Source organism: Episyrphus balteatus, chromosome 4 (assembly GCF_945859705.1).
Source record: "Episyrphus balteatus chromosome 4, idEpiBalt1.1, whole genome shotgun sequence".
NCBI lineage: Eukaryota > Metazoa > Arthropoda > Insecta > Diptera > Syrphidae > Episyrphus > Episyrphus balteatus.
In genome coordinates this window covers 55,508,368-55,525,765 of record NC_079137.1, presented here as the reverse complement: position 1 = coordinate 55,525,765, position 17,398 = coordinate 55,508,368, and the positions used below count along the sequence as shown (strand labels likewise).

Here is a 17,398-nt window from a genome sequence, read left to right as displayed (position 1 = left end):
TTGACTAAAATTTTTTTCCAATGTGGTTTGTTTAATAAAGTTCCTTGTAAATCTTTAGCGACAAAACCGATCAAATTTCCCATCTATTGTACATATACGTCTTATCAGAATTAAAAAATACATATATATTTTCGGTTCTTACACATTTTATTTACACTTTTTTATTTGTTCATACATTGTGTGTGTTAAAATAAAATTTTTTAATTTTTTTTAGTTATTATAATATCAATTAAATGTTCATACAATTTTTATTAATTAATGAATAAAAACAATTTGGTAATGTTAAAAATCAAATACATATTTGATTTTAACAGTCAAGTTTATTTTTTGTTTTGAAACATAAGAATATTTTTGTTTTTTAATAATATAATACTAAAAGAAATAATCACAAAATATATGAATAATTAATAACAACAAAGAAAATAATATATTTATATTTATTTAACAACAAAAAGCAAAAAAAAACTAAAATCTAAACTATAATCATAAATTATTATATTTGGAAATGTTAACTTATAATAATAATAAAGACCACAACAAGAATACCTCCTACTAAGTCGATTTAGTACAAACGACATGTTTAATAGAGGTAATTTAAATGAGAATTAATATTTTTGAAAAAGGTACTTTTAAGTTTTGAAATTAAAAAAAAAAAAAAAACAACATGAAGAAGAACAAGTACATTATACAACTTTAAGTGCTTTATTAATTGTTTCCGGTGCAAATACAGTTCTTTGACGCTCGGGTAAAATACTTTACATGGGGTACTGATTATTTTAGTACTAACAAATCGTAGTTACTGGTCATTTACTGGTTCTTCGCTTTATTCTGCACAAGTACCAACGAACTGAATTTGTACTTAAAAAATTGATGTACATTTATCGAATTAAGTGTATTTCAATATTCCAATGTATTTATTAATTCTGAAAAAAAATATATGTATGCAATATTGAACACATTTTTAGCTGATTTCAATTCAATTTTTTTTTTTATTTAAAAGCAGTTGGACGTTTTTTTTTGCATTGAATTTTTGAAAAACATTTTGGTTTGATTTGTTTTTTTTTTTTTTAACAATTACAAACGAATAAAGCTGAAAGCCTTTTTAATAAACCAGCTTATATGGATTGATTGTGGCTTGTGGCAATGCTTAAGGCGAATAAGATAAAAATTATGAATAATTTATATTTAAATTTATTTTTGTTTGTTATTTTGTTAACATTTTTTTCAAATATTTTTTTAATTTTTATTTATAAGAAAAAGCTTTATTTGATGGCTGTGTGAGAATGTTGGATGGAATGATTTTTGTAACAATTTAATAATTTTTCTATAATTTTATCTGATGATTCAAAATTATACATGAATTATTAAACAAGGATTAACAAAGTTTGAATGATGATGATTACATTTGAAAATTCCTTTTTTTTTAATGAAGGAAACAAAAGTTAAATTTGAATTCGAAGGCAGCTTAAGACGGCAAAATGTGTGTCTTAAAAAAAAATGGTCACGTTAAGGGTGTTATTAACTATCCTAACTATAACCATAGCTTAAAGCACCAAAAAAAACTACATAACTATTAACTTTTTTCTTTTTGTTTTTGTTTTTTTTTGTGATTAAGTTAAAAATACAATTAAATTTACAAATTTTTATTTTTTTTGTGTACTACTCGTGGCACTTTATGTTGACTTTTATTCAATATTGTCTTCTTTTTTTCTTCTAACCAAATACATCCATAATTTATATTCTACTCTTACAAGAAAAAAATACATTTCTTTCATCAAACTCTTTTTTTTTGTTTTCCACTATTTACACACTAAAAATAAAAATAAACAATAAATATTTGGATTAAGCTGACAGGATTTCAAATAAATTAAATTATTGTGCAACATTATTTTCTAACTGTATGCAAAGAAGTATATCCTGTCGGTCCTGTGGGTGTTTCATTTTCAGAAAAACAACAAAAAGCACGTCTCAAAACATTCATTATTGTCGAATCTCCAAAATCATCAAAATCTGTTAGAAATACCCCCGAAGTTATATCCTCTTCAGTTCTCGTTCCAACAAATTCACGTAAATCCGATACGGGAAATCCTTCTCCATAATATCGTTTGATTGTGTCATAAGCATCCATAATAACAGCAATAAATAATGACAATACAACATAAATGTACAAAGAAATGAATGAATAAAGATAAACTTGACAAAAGACCCAAAGTAAACTGGAATTGCTAGAGAGTGTAGCAAATGTGGCAAACATATCATCGCCATTTATGAGGGCAAATAAACATTCAGATGTTGTAGCTAGGGAACGGAATTTCAAGTGATACGGTCCCAATACTAGCCAACCGCAGAATGTGAAGCCAGCATAGATGAGAAGAGCACAGAAGAGGAAACGAGCAATTTTTGGTGCGGCTTTTTGGAGTGTTAGAATGACAACATTGTAGGTTTTAAAAAATCCCAAATAACGAAGTACTCCAATCCATACAAGAAGATTTCCAATTCCAAGGAATACCGAACAGATATCCCATCCATCGATGACAAGGAATTTACGTTCGATTTGTTCTTTCATAGCTGATCCAATGATGAGTAGAAGGTCGTTGAATATGATCATTATGTACCTGCAATGAAAAAAAAGTATTTTATTAAATTGAAAGTAGTAGGAAGTTTTAGTCGCTTATGAGTAAGCTTAACCTAAACTTAATTTAAAACGATAATGGAATATAAAATTTTTATTTAAAATCGAATTTCAAACTTATAAACAATTTTAATAGTACAATGGGCACCGGCGAGAATAAAAGTCTCCCAAACCCCAAAAAAAAGTACCAAAAGGGTACTCTCAGTGGAGTGAAAAAAAGGTTGGTTTAAAATTCCAACACCTTTGAAAAACAATACTTTTCAAAAATTGACCAATTGACTGAACATCGAGCTTTTAGAAAAATACTTAACTAACTAACTTAGGGTGTCATAAGAGGTCTTGAAATCGATGAATAGGTAATGTATTTCGATTTTTAATGTGAATATTTGGTCGGTAGTGGACTACGACCTATCAGATTGTACATATAATACGGCAGAAATAATGTTATAGGCGATGTTAAGGAGACTGATTCCACTGTAAATGGCTGATAGGGTGTTATTTTTAAAGGATCAGGTAGACTTTGCTGAGGTTCCATACTTTCTTGCGGGCATATCCGCCCAGATGAGTTGATTTATTTTTATAAGAAAAATCAAATTCTTTTGAGTTATTTGAAGAATTTATTTATATAAATATCGTTTAAATTTCAGATTAACCAAAGAAAATCAAAAAAAAATTCCAAATAAGGAAATGAATCAAAAAATGGTTTGAAAAGTTTTTTTTTTTCAAAATTAAACTTTTTTGAAAAATTTTTATCCACAAAGTAAGCTTAATTTCTTAAAAAAAAAAAATTAAATGCAGATTTTTAGCGTATTACTGAATTTTCTGTGAAGTGATGCTTTGTTGAGGTATTGATAGTCAAGAGTATGGTTTTTGGTTTGATGACTGATATTGCAGTCTATAAAAAAATCGTTGAAGTTTGAAACAAAAAGAAATTTAAAGCTAATTTGTTAAGTCTTTCTAAAAATAATAATAATTTTATCAGACAAAATTTTCCAACTTTCTTAAGAGAAAAATAAAAAAAACAAAAAAATTTGGCAAAATTTTGATTATTTAATTGTCCCCATGATTTTGATATTTTATCTACTATTTGAAATAAAAAATTTAATACTTAAATCCAAAAACAAGCTTTCACATGCTTTTTGTTTTGTCATGATACGATCATTTTTTAATAAGATATAGCCTATCAAAAATAACTAAAAAACTCTCGATTTTTTTTTTTTGTATTAATTCTGAACATTTCAAAACATGCATCGGCTTATGAATAAATGTTTTAAACTGAGAAAGAATCTTAGCGATTTGAAGTTTTGGACTATTATCTGACCCGGCGTACCCTGTCCCGCTTTAGAATCAATAAATGAGCAGGATCTTATTAGGATAATAAAAATATATACATAAGCAAACAAAAAAATCAAGTATTTTAATGATTCTTTATTGGTTGCACTTTTCGGTGAAGCACCTTGTTTTAATAGTGAACATGCCACCTATAATATACCATGGAAAAAACATAGATTTTCTAGTTTGGGACCACCAACTTTCAAGCATTGACCTGGTGATTTTTGTATGGTTACTAGGGTGTGTCACTTTTGTATGGCCGAAAAAAAGTACTCTAATTTTGCAATGTAGTAATAGTGGTCAAAATTTTTTACTAGGGTCTAAGGTTTAATAATATTTTAAAAAAAATTATAATATCGTTCGTCTTTGGCTCGTTCAAATCGGTTGAAGTTGTTATGAAAAACACGATTTCATATGAAAAAAATGATTTTTTTCCTTCGCATATTATTTCGCAGACTCTTTACTAAAGGTTTAATTTGTTTGAGCCAAAGATATTAATTAAAATGAAAATTGTAGACGCAGGATTTATTTTTGATAAGTAATGTAACTTTTAAAAGCTATTACATTTGAAAATTCCATACTTTAGCATTTTGACACACCCTAATGGTCACAGCGAATGCAGGACAGATTGGAAATTGAAGTCGTTTAAACTCAAGCTGCATATCAGTTAGGATCATCGAGATCCTTCAATTGTGTTTTGTTATACATTTTTTAACAAATGAACATTTATAAAATGAGAACCGATTAAAATGAAACCTATAAGGTTTCAAAGGAATCAATCCTAGATATCAAATATGATATCTAGGAACTTGCTATGCTGATTCTTAAGTTCCAATTATAAAGTGTTTTTTCATGCAAAAATATTTTCAGGGAAGTTAGATTGTCTTGTATTAGGATCCATTTGAACCAGCAGCGTCGAAAAATATTCTACGATCATGTGCCATAACTTTTTTTTTAATGATGGTTTTTGCTTTTTTTAGACGAAACGCACATGATCTGGATCTGGATATGGGTGATAACTAATAACATAAAATGATTTTTATCTTGGATTAGTCTTTTACTTGAATGTACAAGATGTGAAGTTCTTGTAGCGTCTAGTGGAAAAATTCAAAAAAATTCATTAACAATGCAGTTTTTTTTTAAAGTCATCTCCTGGTCCTAAGCTACCTCCCCATCAATTTTCAGCAAAATCCGATGAGCCGTTCTTGAGTTTTTAAAGTGTAACCAGCACGACTTTCTTTGTATAAGATTGCCGTTTTCATTTACATTCCCTTAAATTATGAAAAAATGCTTTAGTTTAACTTTAATCAATTAATTTACTTACCACATATTAATAAATTCCATTTTCCCATCAAAACTCAATTCCTTTTTGTATGTCACTCTGAAGAAATTCACAGTTTGTATCCGCAACAATTGTGCCCTGTATATAGCTCGAGCACACAATCCAAATGATAACATACAAATCAATATGACAAGCATATTGAGTATAGTTCTCAAGATTGTATCAAGCTCAGTATCAGTAATATACTCAATATCTCCTCTACAATGCAATCGCATCGCATCAGCATCCAATGAAAGCAACATCTGTCCATCATGATCACGATTATTAAAGAGTATTTTAATTTCGAATTTAAAACAATCTGGAGCCGACAAAGGTCCATAAGCTTTGAAATTAATAGTTTTTATGCCAAATGATAAAGTTGCTTCAACTAATGCCGAGAAACTAACATTTACATCACGTTGTTGGAGGAATTTCTCAATGCCAATAGTTGATACATTTTTAGTAAGCGATTCACAATGTATAACAATTTCCGGATTAAAAATGTAACTTTCATTGAATCCAAAGATAATACCTTGTCGATAGCTATGGAGACAGAGTTTCATTGGAGCCATTTGATTATCCTTTGATGGATAGTCATATGGTCCGATTGAACGACTTACATTTGCATAGCTTACAATTGCAAAATCAATAGTATCGTAGAATTGCCTTTTTTCATAGATGGCCAATGGACCGTTGGATGGGGGATAGGATTCAGTTTCTCTGGTTGAATCCCATCCCTTGAGGAATAAATGTGAAAACGAAATACGATTGTCCCATGTATAGTTGATGTGATTGTAACGCGAATGGGCGAATAAACAAAGCTGCATTGTAACAAGGATTATTTTAACCACCTGCAAAATTAAAAGAAAACAAAAACAGTTTTTTTTTTTAGTTTTTATGTAGGTATGGTGATAAATTTTTAGGAGTTAAATAGATTCAAGGATTCATTAAAACGATAACTGGATTAAGGATTCAATGCATTTTGGGTCTGATTGCGAAAGAATGGAAAGATTAAACACGAAGAATTTGAAAAGGAAAATGTAATCAGACATGAATTGGAATATACATATATTTTTGTATAAAAAATGGATTTTTTAAAAATTTTTTTGTCATGCTAATTTCAAATCAGTAATCATCATCTAAGAAAGTCTAGCACAAATATTTGGCTTTTTTAACTGCCTATTCCAACAAGTTGTTAAGATATAACAATGAAATGGCTTGTTCAAGTGCTGATATTGTTAACCAGAATTTGAATTGTGTAATATTTAAACTGGTTTGTTTGGTTAAGAAAATGTTAACAAAAAATTATTTGTATTATGAGTTCATCGTTCTGTATTTATTTATATTTTACTTCAAGTAACAAATTCATAACGAACTAACTGTAATTGTGAGATCATTTATTTTAATTAATGTTGAATAAATTGTCTCATGATGATATAACAGATAATTATAATTTTATTTCAAATTTAAAAAAAAATATACATATTGAAGAATAATGGATTTTGTATTAATTGTTTTTGATTTTTGTTTCAACTGTTTTGTTTGATTGACAAAAATGTATGGTACATTCTGATCAATCACCCTGTCACAATGAAGTATGGAAAAAATTGCCCACTGAACAGAAGGTTATTATTTTGTTCAAAAGATAAAAACATATTTTGCAAATAAGATTTTTAATTATTTATTTAAGATCAATCAGTATCTGGTATGCGAGAAAAAAAAGGAAACAAAACAGGATGAAGCTACTGAACTCGGTGAGCATTATTATACTTCAAATAAAGCGAAAAAAAAACCAAAAACTTAATTTAATCAATGACTGAGTCACAAACATAAAAATATATTATACAATTCGGGATTTGTATTGAGAACACAAAAGAGAATTTTTTTATTGTTCTTTAAAAATAAAAATAAATACTTCCTTGGGAAACGAATACTAATAAGAATAACACTGGCTTTCAAAAATTAGTTTTTGTCTATCCTATTATTTTGTGACCCAACCATTTGGAAATTTAAAGAATAATAAATCCTATAACCTGTTTCCGTAATTTTGATTCAGCCCACTAAATTTTATTTTTGAAATCAAAATGGGATTATTTCAAAGCGAATTTTTGGTATCATGCACTGCACTAACTGTTTCACTAGAGAATTTCAGTAAGATGAAAGTGTATAGGGACTGACGAAGCCGATCCATAACTTGAGCCCTTCTGACCCAAAAGTATTTTTTTAACTTACGATTTGGTTGTGTACTACTAAGTTGCTGTATTCAGTGTTTTTAGGACGTACAACAAACTGCCGGCCAGGGTCACAATATTAAGCAATTTTAGAGGGTGGGTCAAAAAGTTCGCCGAATGAAGGGGTTGAAGAAGCTATGGAGGATTTTTTTACCTCATATTGTTTGGACATTCAAGAGAAAATAAACTAACCCAAGTTTGGTTAAAAATGGTTCATAAGTTATAGAGCTTTTTCGTTGAGTTAGCAAGTGAATCGGAGAGAAAATATTAATTTATGGATGAAATATATTTTCTAGCTGTGTTTAAGGGCTTCACTAGACAAGGAAAAAACCACGCAGATTATTTTGAAGATATGTCTTAGACTTATAGAAACTCTTGCTTTGAAAAAAGGTGTATAAATGGCAGAGTCAATTGAAGATATTCTCTCCGGAAACATCATGGCTTCAAGTTTTTGGGATACGAAGTGAATTTTGCTAATCGATTAAAGAGAAAAGGGTGTCAATATAACCGGTGAATTTTACACAAAGATTGCTGCATAAGTAGCATAGAGGCCATCAAAGAAAAATTAAGTGGATCTGGTTTTGAAAAACTTGGCTTCAATTCTCAAGAGACCTTTTGTGACGACTGCTTTATAGACATGTGAGTTCGGTATATTAAATCACCCATCTCAAAACTTAGATTTAGCCCCCTGATTAAATTTAATTTCAAAAACTGAAAAAAAAACTTCGATGAAAAAACATTTACGGAGAAATCGGGAATTTCTGAGTGTACAAAGCACTATATTTATACATTTTTCTACCAATTTTACAAATTAGGAAAAAATATACTACACAGGAAAAATAAAAACTTGTTAGATTTTCTTCCCCTTCCCTGTCATTCCACGAACTTTTTGACCCATCCTCGTAAGTCAACAAATGTTGCCCTATTTTCTGCATGGAAGGTGAAGCAAATTTTTGACACTCGGTCGAATTAGCCGAAGTGGAAGAGAGATAATTGTTTTACAATCTAACTCTTGGTGGATCGCGTCTATTGCTTGTAAAGTGCTCAAATTTGCACGCTCAGGCTCATTCGGAACGTGACTCTCGATTTATTAGACGATATCACCTGAAAATGATTGATGTAGAAAGATCATTTTTGTTACTAATATGCTCAATACTTTAGAGTTGTCTTTTAATGCTAAATCAAACAAAATAAAACCATCAAAATTGAAAAGCCGTTGGCATACTAACGATTTTTTAATAAGCTCGGAATGATGAGATCAAGCGTGTCCCGAATTATGGGGTCCGATGGAAAAATTATACAATTTCAAGAGGCCATCACAAGTAAAAACTAGTGAAGTTGTGCTAAGCAAATTGTAAAGACAGTACTCAGCGCACATTCATTTTCTTAAGTTTTATCAAGTAGAGGTGCTGAGGCAAAAAAATATTAAGCTTTAATTTGTTACTCTTTCTATAAGAAGGAATTTAGAAAAGATAGTAGATATAATCCTCTTAAATACCATCAAATTGTTTCAAATCCTTACCTCCTAGCACAATTTCGAACGATTTGTTAAGAGGTTCTTTTTAAAGCTGCGGGTAAGAGTACCTAGCTTTTTTTTTCCTCCCTTGCATTCTAATATTTTATCATTTTAAAACCAGTGTGCATTTGTATATTTTTTTTAGGCCTATAACTCGCAATGTTATAAGTTTGATAAGCGCAATTTTAAACCCCTCACTGTTATCCCCATTCAAGTTAACCCAAAATAAAATTGATGTGTCTGAATTTTTAAGTTGTTATTTTGTGTGCTTTTGCTTTCTATTTAATTACCCGTTGATAACATAAACAACAAAAAGCACAAACAAATCACATGCTCACATGAATTGCTTTCTTTTTTTTTTTATTTTAAATCAAAAAATGATTAATTTAAGTGAGTAACAAAATAAAGACAAGCTTAATTCAGTGATTTAACGAAAAACAAGAAGAAAAAAAAAAGTTAAAAGGAATGAAACTATAATCTCACAGGCTTCAAGAATGATAACAAATTTGCCCATCAAAATCGTTGTTATCCAAAACAAAAAACTAAAAAAAACTTATAAGTAAGTAGGTACTTGTAGGAGGTAGATACGAGATTGCGCATTTAGTCGAAAAGCAGTCGGGAGCAGCAAGTCCCCAGTCATAAGCTAGCCATTATATTAAACAAAGAAGATAGTGATTGTAGTATTTACAAAAATACACAAAACAAAATAAATTCAAAAAACTTAAACGATAAGAGACAGAGGCAAAGCACCAAGGGAAAAACCATCCAACCGCTTAACTAAACACATTTCTATTGCTAGGGTTGCTAGATCTATATTTTGACGAAACTAGTAATCGAGATGCAAAATTACGGACTTTTTCAGACAAAAAAGGACAACAAAAAAAAGAGTGCAAAACTAGGACAAAACGAATGCAAAATTTTTTAATAATAATAATAATAATAATTATAATAATTTTCCGTAGCAAAATTGTTTCTTCTTATTTTTTCACACAAAAAAAAGTAAAAAAAAAACCTTGAGACAAAGTTTGGCATTTCCTGTATAGTAATATTAAAGTAAACTTTTGAGTTAGTATTACAAAAGTTGCAATCATTATTTAAAAAAAAAAAAAAAATAAAAAAATTCCATTAAAAACCAATTGCGCAAAATTTTTAACGATTTAGTAAAATACTAGAGCCATTTTAGTAACTCACTTACTTATATTAGCTGCGTTTCTTTAGGAATTTTCATCTACCGCTTAGTACTGCTTTGAACTACTTTTTCAATAGAGCAAAATAAGTTTTAAGTACTAAGCAGTAGATAAAAGTTCCCAAAGAAACGCCGCTATTGGAACAGAATATAAAAGAAATTGAGCAGATAATAAACCAAAATAAATACGCCTCGCTTTTAATGAACTCGATTCGTTTTTACTTGCGATATAGGTACTATTGGTGGGCAAGTTTAGGATTCGTAAAAAAAATCGAACTCGAGATAACCATTTTACATGACGACATAACGATGTAGAAGAATTCCAAAAAAGTGGGTTCGGCAATTCTGTCTGTCTCTCTGTTTGTATATACCTAAAGCTACAGCCTAAACGAGTAAAGTTATTTTCTTCAAACTTGGTAGTTAGCATTTTTTGAGTTATTCCCTAAAGGGAAATTTGAAATGTTTTTTTATGACTAAAACTAAGTGTACCTGCCATATAACGGAAATAGAAAAGTTAATTTTTTTTTCAAAAACGGCTCTAACGATTTTTATTCAAATTTTTGTGAAGAACCAGCTTTTGAAAAAAAAAAATTTTTTGTACCGTTATTCACGGTACCTGTCATAGAACGTTTTTTTTTTTTTTGTTTCTGAATATCTCGTACAATATTAACCCGATTTCAACGAAAATACAAAATACAAAAGCGTCTAGGCAAAGTTAATATTAAAATTTTATAAAAAATTTGAAAAATACATTTTTGGAGTTTTAAAAAATTAGTACAGGAAAGATAGACTTTTTTGTGGAACGAAATATAGGACGGCTGAATTTTTCAAATCTGAAAGAGGGGTATTAGAAAAGCTTAAGTTCTGGTTTTCGGGACGCCACCCCCCTGGCGAAATCCGCCATTTTGGAAAACGCGAATCGCTCTATATCTCCAAAACTATTTGTCCTAGAGAAATGGTTATCAGACCAAAGTTCTTGGAAATTTAATAATCTTTTTCTTTGTCATACATTATTTTTCTGAGCGGGAAATAGTTTTGAGGTTATGTTGTTTTAATTTATTTTTTTTCGGTTTTTTTAAGTTTTTATCATTCCCGCTAATAGTAACATAATTTTTTAAACAGTTAAAGTTATAGACCATCAAATTACCAATAATTCGGTATATTTTTGAAAGTCATGCGATGTATGAGTCGAAAGTTATTGATCTGAAAACTATAGTCTAAGTACAGGAAAGTAAGTAAATAAAACAGGCATTTTGTGAAACGAAATATAGGAAGGCTGATTTTTTCAAATCTGAAATAAATGTATTAGAAAAGCTTAAGTCCTGGTTCCAGGGACGCCTCCTTTCCGCCATTTTGAAAAACGTGAATTGGTCTATAGGTATCTGCTACACTATTAACTTGACCGAATAAGTTACCAAAGTTGAAGGTAATATAAATATCTTTTCTTGTACATTCACTGTTTTTCAGCGAGGACAACACTTTTGAGGTTATGCTGTTTTATTTTTTATCTTTCGTTTTTTTTCTTTATTTTTCTCAGTCTCTATGTTAGAAACATAATGTTTTAGAATCATAAAATTTGGATGTTTGACTTAAAACAAAATATGTGTACCACAATATTCTAAATTTTACCATTACCCACCTTAACAACTCCCTCTCTTATCATATGTTTCTTGTTTTTACATTACGTACACGATTTAGTCTTTTTTTTCATATCTTATGCAAAAACATATTAGTATATTAATTTTAAAATATTGAAAGGGATTGCTCTCAAAAATCCGTATCTTTGGTTTGAAAAGTCATATAATCTTCAAAAGTATACCAAATTGATGGAAATTTGATGTTCTACAACTTTAATCATGCTAAAAAATTATGTTTCTATCATAGAGACTGAGAAAAATTAAAAAAAAAAAAACAAAAAATAAAAAATAAAACAACATAACCTCATAAGTGTTGTCCTCGCTGAAAAACAGTGAATACACAAGAAAAGATATTTATATTACCTACAACTTTAGTTACGTAACTTATTCGGTCAAGCCAATAGTTTATTAGATATAGACCAATTCGCGTTTTTCAAAATGGCGGATTTCGCTATGGGGTTGGCGTCCCGAGAACCAGGACTTAAGCTTTTCTAATACATTTATTTCAGATTTGAAAAAATCAGCCTTCCTATATTTCGTTTCATAAAAAGCCTGTTTTATTTACTTACTTTTCTGTACTTAGACTATAGTTTTCAGATCAATAACTTTTGACTCATATATCGCATGACTTTCAAAAATATACCGAATTATTGGTAATTTGATGGTCTATAACTTTAACTGTTTAAAAAATTATGTTACTATTAGCGGGAATGATAAAAACTTAAAAAAACCGAAAAAAAATAAATTAAAACAACATAACCTCAAAACTGTTTCCCGCTCAGAAAAATAATGTATGACAAAGATAAAGATTATTAAATTTCCAAGAACTTTGGTCTGATAACCATTTCTCTAGGACAAATAGTTTTGGATATATAGAGCGGTTCGCGTTTTCCAAAATGGCGGATTTCGCCAGGGGGGTGGCGTCCCGAAAACCAGGACTTAAGCTTTTCTAATACCCCTCTTTCAGATTTGAAAAATTCAGCCGTCCTATATTTCGTTCCACAATATGCCTGTTTTTTTACTAACTTTCCTGTACTAAATATTTCAAAACTTTTTTTTGAAAAATCAATCCTTTGAAAACGTGTTGGTGAAAAATTTTGATATTTAGTTTTAATGTGTAAATTAATTATTTCTTCAAAATGAAATACCAACTTTTTTTTTGAAAAATGTTACACCATTTTTATATATAAAAAATTATTTAAAAAAAAGGCTCTAACGATTTTCAAAATTTTGTTCTAAAATTTCTTTTTTATAGCTTCAAGAAATCAAATGGCATTTGGTTTTGTGTAAACGATCATTTAAAATGGTGTTTAGTCAATTATAAAAACAGATTTTTTTTTACTACTTATGAAATTCCTTACAAAATATCAAATTTTTCCTAATTTTGTTCAATAAACAGCTTTAACATTAGAGTAACTTTTACGAGAAGAGCAAGTACGTGCGACGACTCCAGTCGTAAATTTTTATTTAAATATGCAATGAATTAATGTCGTTTTCTTTCACTCTATTAAGGAGTACTCTAAATTTTTACTCGTTTTTCTGGAGTGAAAGAACATAATGAGAGTAATTTTTTTATTTGTAATTGTGTGTGTGACAAGGCAAAAATGGATAATTTCCTTGAAAAAAATAGTGATAACAGGCCTAGGGACCAGTTTTATAAATTGAAAAAAAAAATTAATATTGATAACATATGAAGCATAATAAGCGTTCGTTGATAAGTCTGCTTCTACACGAAGATGCAAGGCGCAGAAATTATGTTCGAATTTCCTTTTGATTTTCGTTTCGGTGCGTCGCGCGCTTCTACACGTAGTATATTTTTGAAGACGCAAATTTGACAGCTATTTTCTTTGGTTTTATTTTGTTCTTGTTTTCGTATGACGACTTCTACAGGAAGACATAAGAACAAGGGAGAGAGAAAGATCGATTTCTCCAAAATATACAAAAAACAACTCCAGTGGGGTTCATTTAATAAATTAAAAACGTTACTATACACGCAAATAATACACAATCGACGAAGCAGACTCCGCGACCGAGGAAATAAAATAAATCAGAACAGCAAAAAAAAAGAACAATATCAAAGAAAAACGTCAAAAAGAGTCACAAAATTTTTTACCGGAGACTCACGGTAAAAAATCTTCCTTTCCTTTTCTTCGAACTTTATTTCTTCCTTGCTCTTATGTGCGTCTTCGTGTAGCAGCGGACTTAGTTTTAATTTTGGTATATTTTTCATTATACTTCTGATCGGTTTTTTCAGCCTAATTTACACACACCCTTAGTTTGATTTTATAATGGTAAAATAAAAATATACCATCAAGGCAGAAAAAAATGGGATTTTTTTGTTTATGTAATATGGCACAGGATTTTTTTTAATTGATGAAGAGCACTGGCTGAAAATTTTTTTTATTCGGTTTTTAATTTCATTTTGGAAAAAGTGAAGAATTAACGAAAAAAATGGAAGAAATATATCTGGCAGAATATAATACAATAAAAAATATATTCATAATGGTTGTTTTTGTTAATAACAAAAATTTTAAAATGTCAAACTTCAAATTCATAAGTGTGTGTGCAAATCGGTGTAAATCTGACTAATGTCGTTTTCTTTCACTCCAATGAGAGTACCCTTTTAGTACTTATTTTTGCACTTTTGAAGGTTTTGTGTTCTTTGACGCCACAAAAGTGTAAAAAAAAAATTACTCCGGAGTAATTTTAGTACTACGGAGTACCCCGGATTTACTCCACATTTTTAGTCAGATTTACACACACACTTATGAATTTGAAGTTTGACATTTTTAAATTTTGTTTGAAAATTGAAAAATGAGAAAAGTTTTTCTTTCAAACTCTTTTGTTATTAACAAAAACAACCCTTATGAATATATTTTCTACTGTATTATATTCCACCATATATATTTCTTCCATTTTTTCGTTAATTCTTCGCTTTTTCCAAAATGAAATTGAAAACCGAATAAAAAAAATTTTCAGCCAGTGTTCTTCATCAATAAAAAAAATCCTGTGCCATATAACAAAAAAATCCCATTTTTTTCTGCGTTGATGGGATATTTTTATTTTACAATTTATAAAATCGAACTAAGGGTGTGTGTCAATTAGGGTGAAAAACCGATCAGAAGCATAATGAAAAATATACCAAAAGTAAAACTAAGTCCGCTTCTACACGAAGACGCAAAGAGCGACGCGCATAAGAGCAAGGGAGAAACAAAGTTCGAAAAAAGGGAAAGAAGATTTTCTACCGTGAGTCTCCGGTAAAAAATTTTTAGACTCTTTTTGACGTTTCCCTTTGATCTTGTTCTTTTTTTTGCTGTTCTGCTTTATCTTCTTCTTCTTCGTCGGTCGTGTATTATTTGCGTGTATAGTAACGTTTTTAATTTATTCAGAGCAAAGGAGAAATCGATCATTCTCTCTCCCTTGTTCTTATGTGCATCTCGTGCGTCTACGTCTTCCTGTAGAAGTTGTCATACGAAAACAAGAACAAAATAAAACCAAAGAAAATAACTGTCAAATTTGCGTCTTCAAAAAAATAATACGTGTAGAAGCGCGTGACGCACCGAAACGAAAATCAAAAAGAAATTTGAAGATGATTTCTGCGCCTTGCGTCTTCGTGTAGAAGCAGACTTATTATTATGCTTCATATTTTTTTTAATATTATTTTTTTTTTTCGATTCATAAAATGTTTTCCCTAGGCCTGTTATCACTATTTTTGTCAAGGAAATTATCCATTTTAGCCTTGTCACACACACAATTACAAAAAAAAAATTACTCTCATTATGTTCTTTCACTCCAGAAAAAGGAGTAAAAATTTAGAGTACTCCTTAATAGAGTGAAAGAAAACGACATAAAATTACTCCGGAGTAATTTTTTTTTACACTTTTGTGGCGTCAAAGAACACAAAACCTTCAAAAGTGCAAAAATAAGTACTAAAAGGGTAGTCTCATTGGAGTGAAAGAAAACGACATAAGAGTATCATACAAATAGTGAGATACTTAAAGGCTTGAAGAGTACAATTCCGGACAATTAATAGAATCTATCCCGGACGACCCCCAAACGGCCCAAAAAAAAGTGGGTTGGAGTCAAAATTCTGATTTTTAAAATTCTGTTTTTCAAAATTCTGAAAAAAAAAAATTAAAAAAGGGTTTGGAAAATGTTAAAAAGCGAGCGCTTTTTAAATTTTTTTTAATTAATCAAATAAAAATTAATATTCAAAAAGTTGAATAAGAAAAGGAACATTCTTCATCGTTTCTAATTAGTTTTCAACGGTAAATAGATGTTAGTTTTAAAAAAAGATAGTCTTTTAGGCATTTAGGAAAGTAGAAATTACATTAATGAGGTGTATTTTTGTTAAGTAAACGCATAGGTAATGCTATAAAAAAAAAAAGAATTATCAGAATTTTTTTCTTAAAAAAAAAAAAAAAATGCTGGCAGAATTTTGAAAAGCAGAATTTATATAAACAGAATTTTGAAAGACAGAATTTTTACCCGCTCCAAAAAAAGTACATACATGTCCGGGAAAACTCGGACGTATGGCAACCCTATTCTATTCTAAGTGCGAGCTTGTCAGATAAGAAAAAGAACATTTACAATGCAATACTATTGTTCTCCAAAAATAAAAAAACAAAAATCACATCAAAACTGAAAAAAAGAAGATAAACTACAAAAAAAAGAACCTAAAGTGAAAACAAGTTAAGACCAATTTTAATGAGTCTTATGTAAATAAACCAATTATCACTCTTTTCCTGTGAAATTCTCTAAGATTTTTTAAGAACAAGGGATTAATTATAAAAAGCATTTAAAAGCAATAATCCAATACTCACTTGAACAACAAATTTGTATGGAAACCTTCTACGAGCTTGCCACTTTTCAATTGGATTCATAAAGAAAAATTGCAACTTGCGACGCATTCTCTCCTCATTAAATAATTGCATTGGAGACATTCCTTCGATGTAAGTGGAAGATGCTGGCATTTCTGCATAAACATCATGAACTGATGGACGACTGTCCAACGATCTTAAAGTCGATTGTCCTGGTGATTTGTTGCTATTTCCACCCGATTGATTAATTTTACTTTGTTGAGATGTCATTGGAGCTGTTGTTTGTTGTTGTTGATTATTAACAAAGTCTTCATCACTTTCACAACATGAATTCTCTTCCAAGTCGCCATCGGGACTTAAATTATTGCCAGAAGAAGTGGTTCCATTTTTTGGACCGATTAAACTCATTTCAATGTGAATGCCTTGAAGACCAATTTTTTCAAATTGATTTAAATTAATTTCTTCTTTTTTTGGGGTTTTTTATGATTATCAATTTATTGACCTCGCGAATTTTTTGTATGCACTGCAGCAGGAGAAGAACGTAACTTTTTTGTTAAACAAATGAAGACAAAAAAAAAATATAGACAACGACAAGTGAAATTTTTTTTTAATTTGAAGTGAAGTTGGGGAAGGTGTTTTTTTTGATAATTTTTATGTCAGCTGATAGTGACAGATGGGAGAGTTTTGCTAGTTGATAGTAGAGGGCGTATTGTTGAACTGCAC

At 29.6% G+C, this 17,398-nt stretch overlaps 1 protein-coding gene across 1 annotated transcript; it reads right to left on the bottom strand.

The window, feature by feature from the left end:
* Nucleotides 1-423: 423 nt before the first annotated feature.
* On the bottom strand, nt 424-17,183 carry LOC129918250 (mucolipin-3-like). Its single transcript, XM_055998679.1, has 3 exons — nt 16,679-17,183; nt 5,289-6,136; nt 424-2,615 (listed from the first exon to the last, which is right to left on the bottom strand). Exons 1-3 carry the CDS (start codon nt 17,081-17,083, stop codon nt 1,886-1,888), a joined length of 1,983 nt encoding a protein of 660 aa, XP_055854654.1. The 5' UTR covers nt 17,084-17,183; the 3' UTR covers nt 424-1,885.
* Between the last annotated feature and the right edge of the window lie 215 nt (nt 17,184-17,398).

Bases quoted from the DNA above. Each gene is read 5' to 3' on its own strand.
- LOC129918250 (XM_055998679.1), bottom strand. From the start codon at position 17,083: ATGAGTTTAATCGGTCCAAAAAATGGAACCACTTCTTCTGGCAATAAT. The intron at 6,137-16,678 runs GTGAGTATTGGA...TTAATTTTGCAG, and splicing joins CATACAAATTTGTTGTTCAA to GTGGTTAAAATAATCCTTGT. The intron at 2,616-5,288 runs GTAAGTAAATTA...TTTTCATTGCAG, and splicing joins ATGGAATTTATTAATATGTG to GTACATAATGATCATATTCA.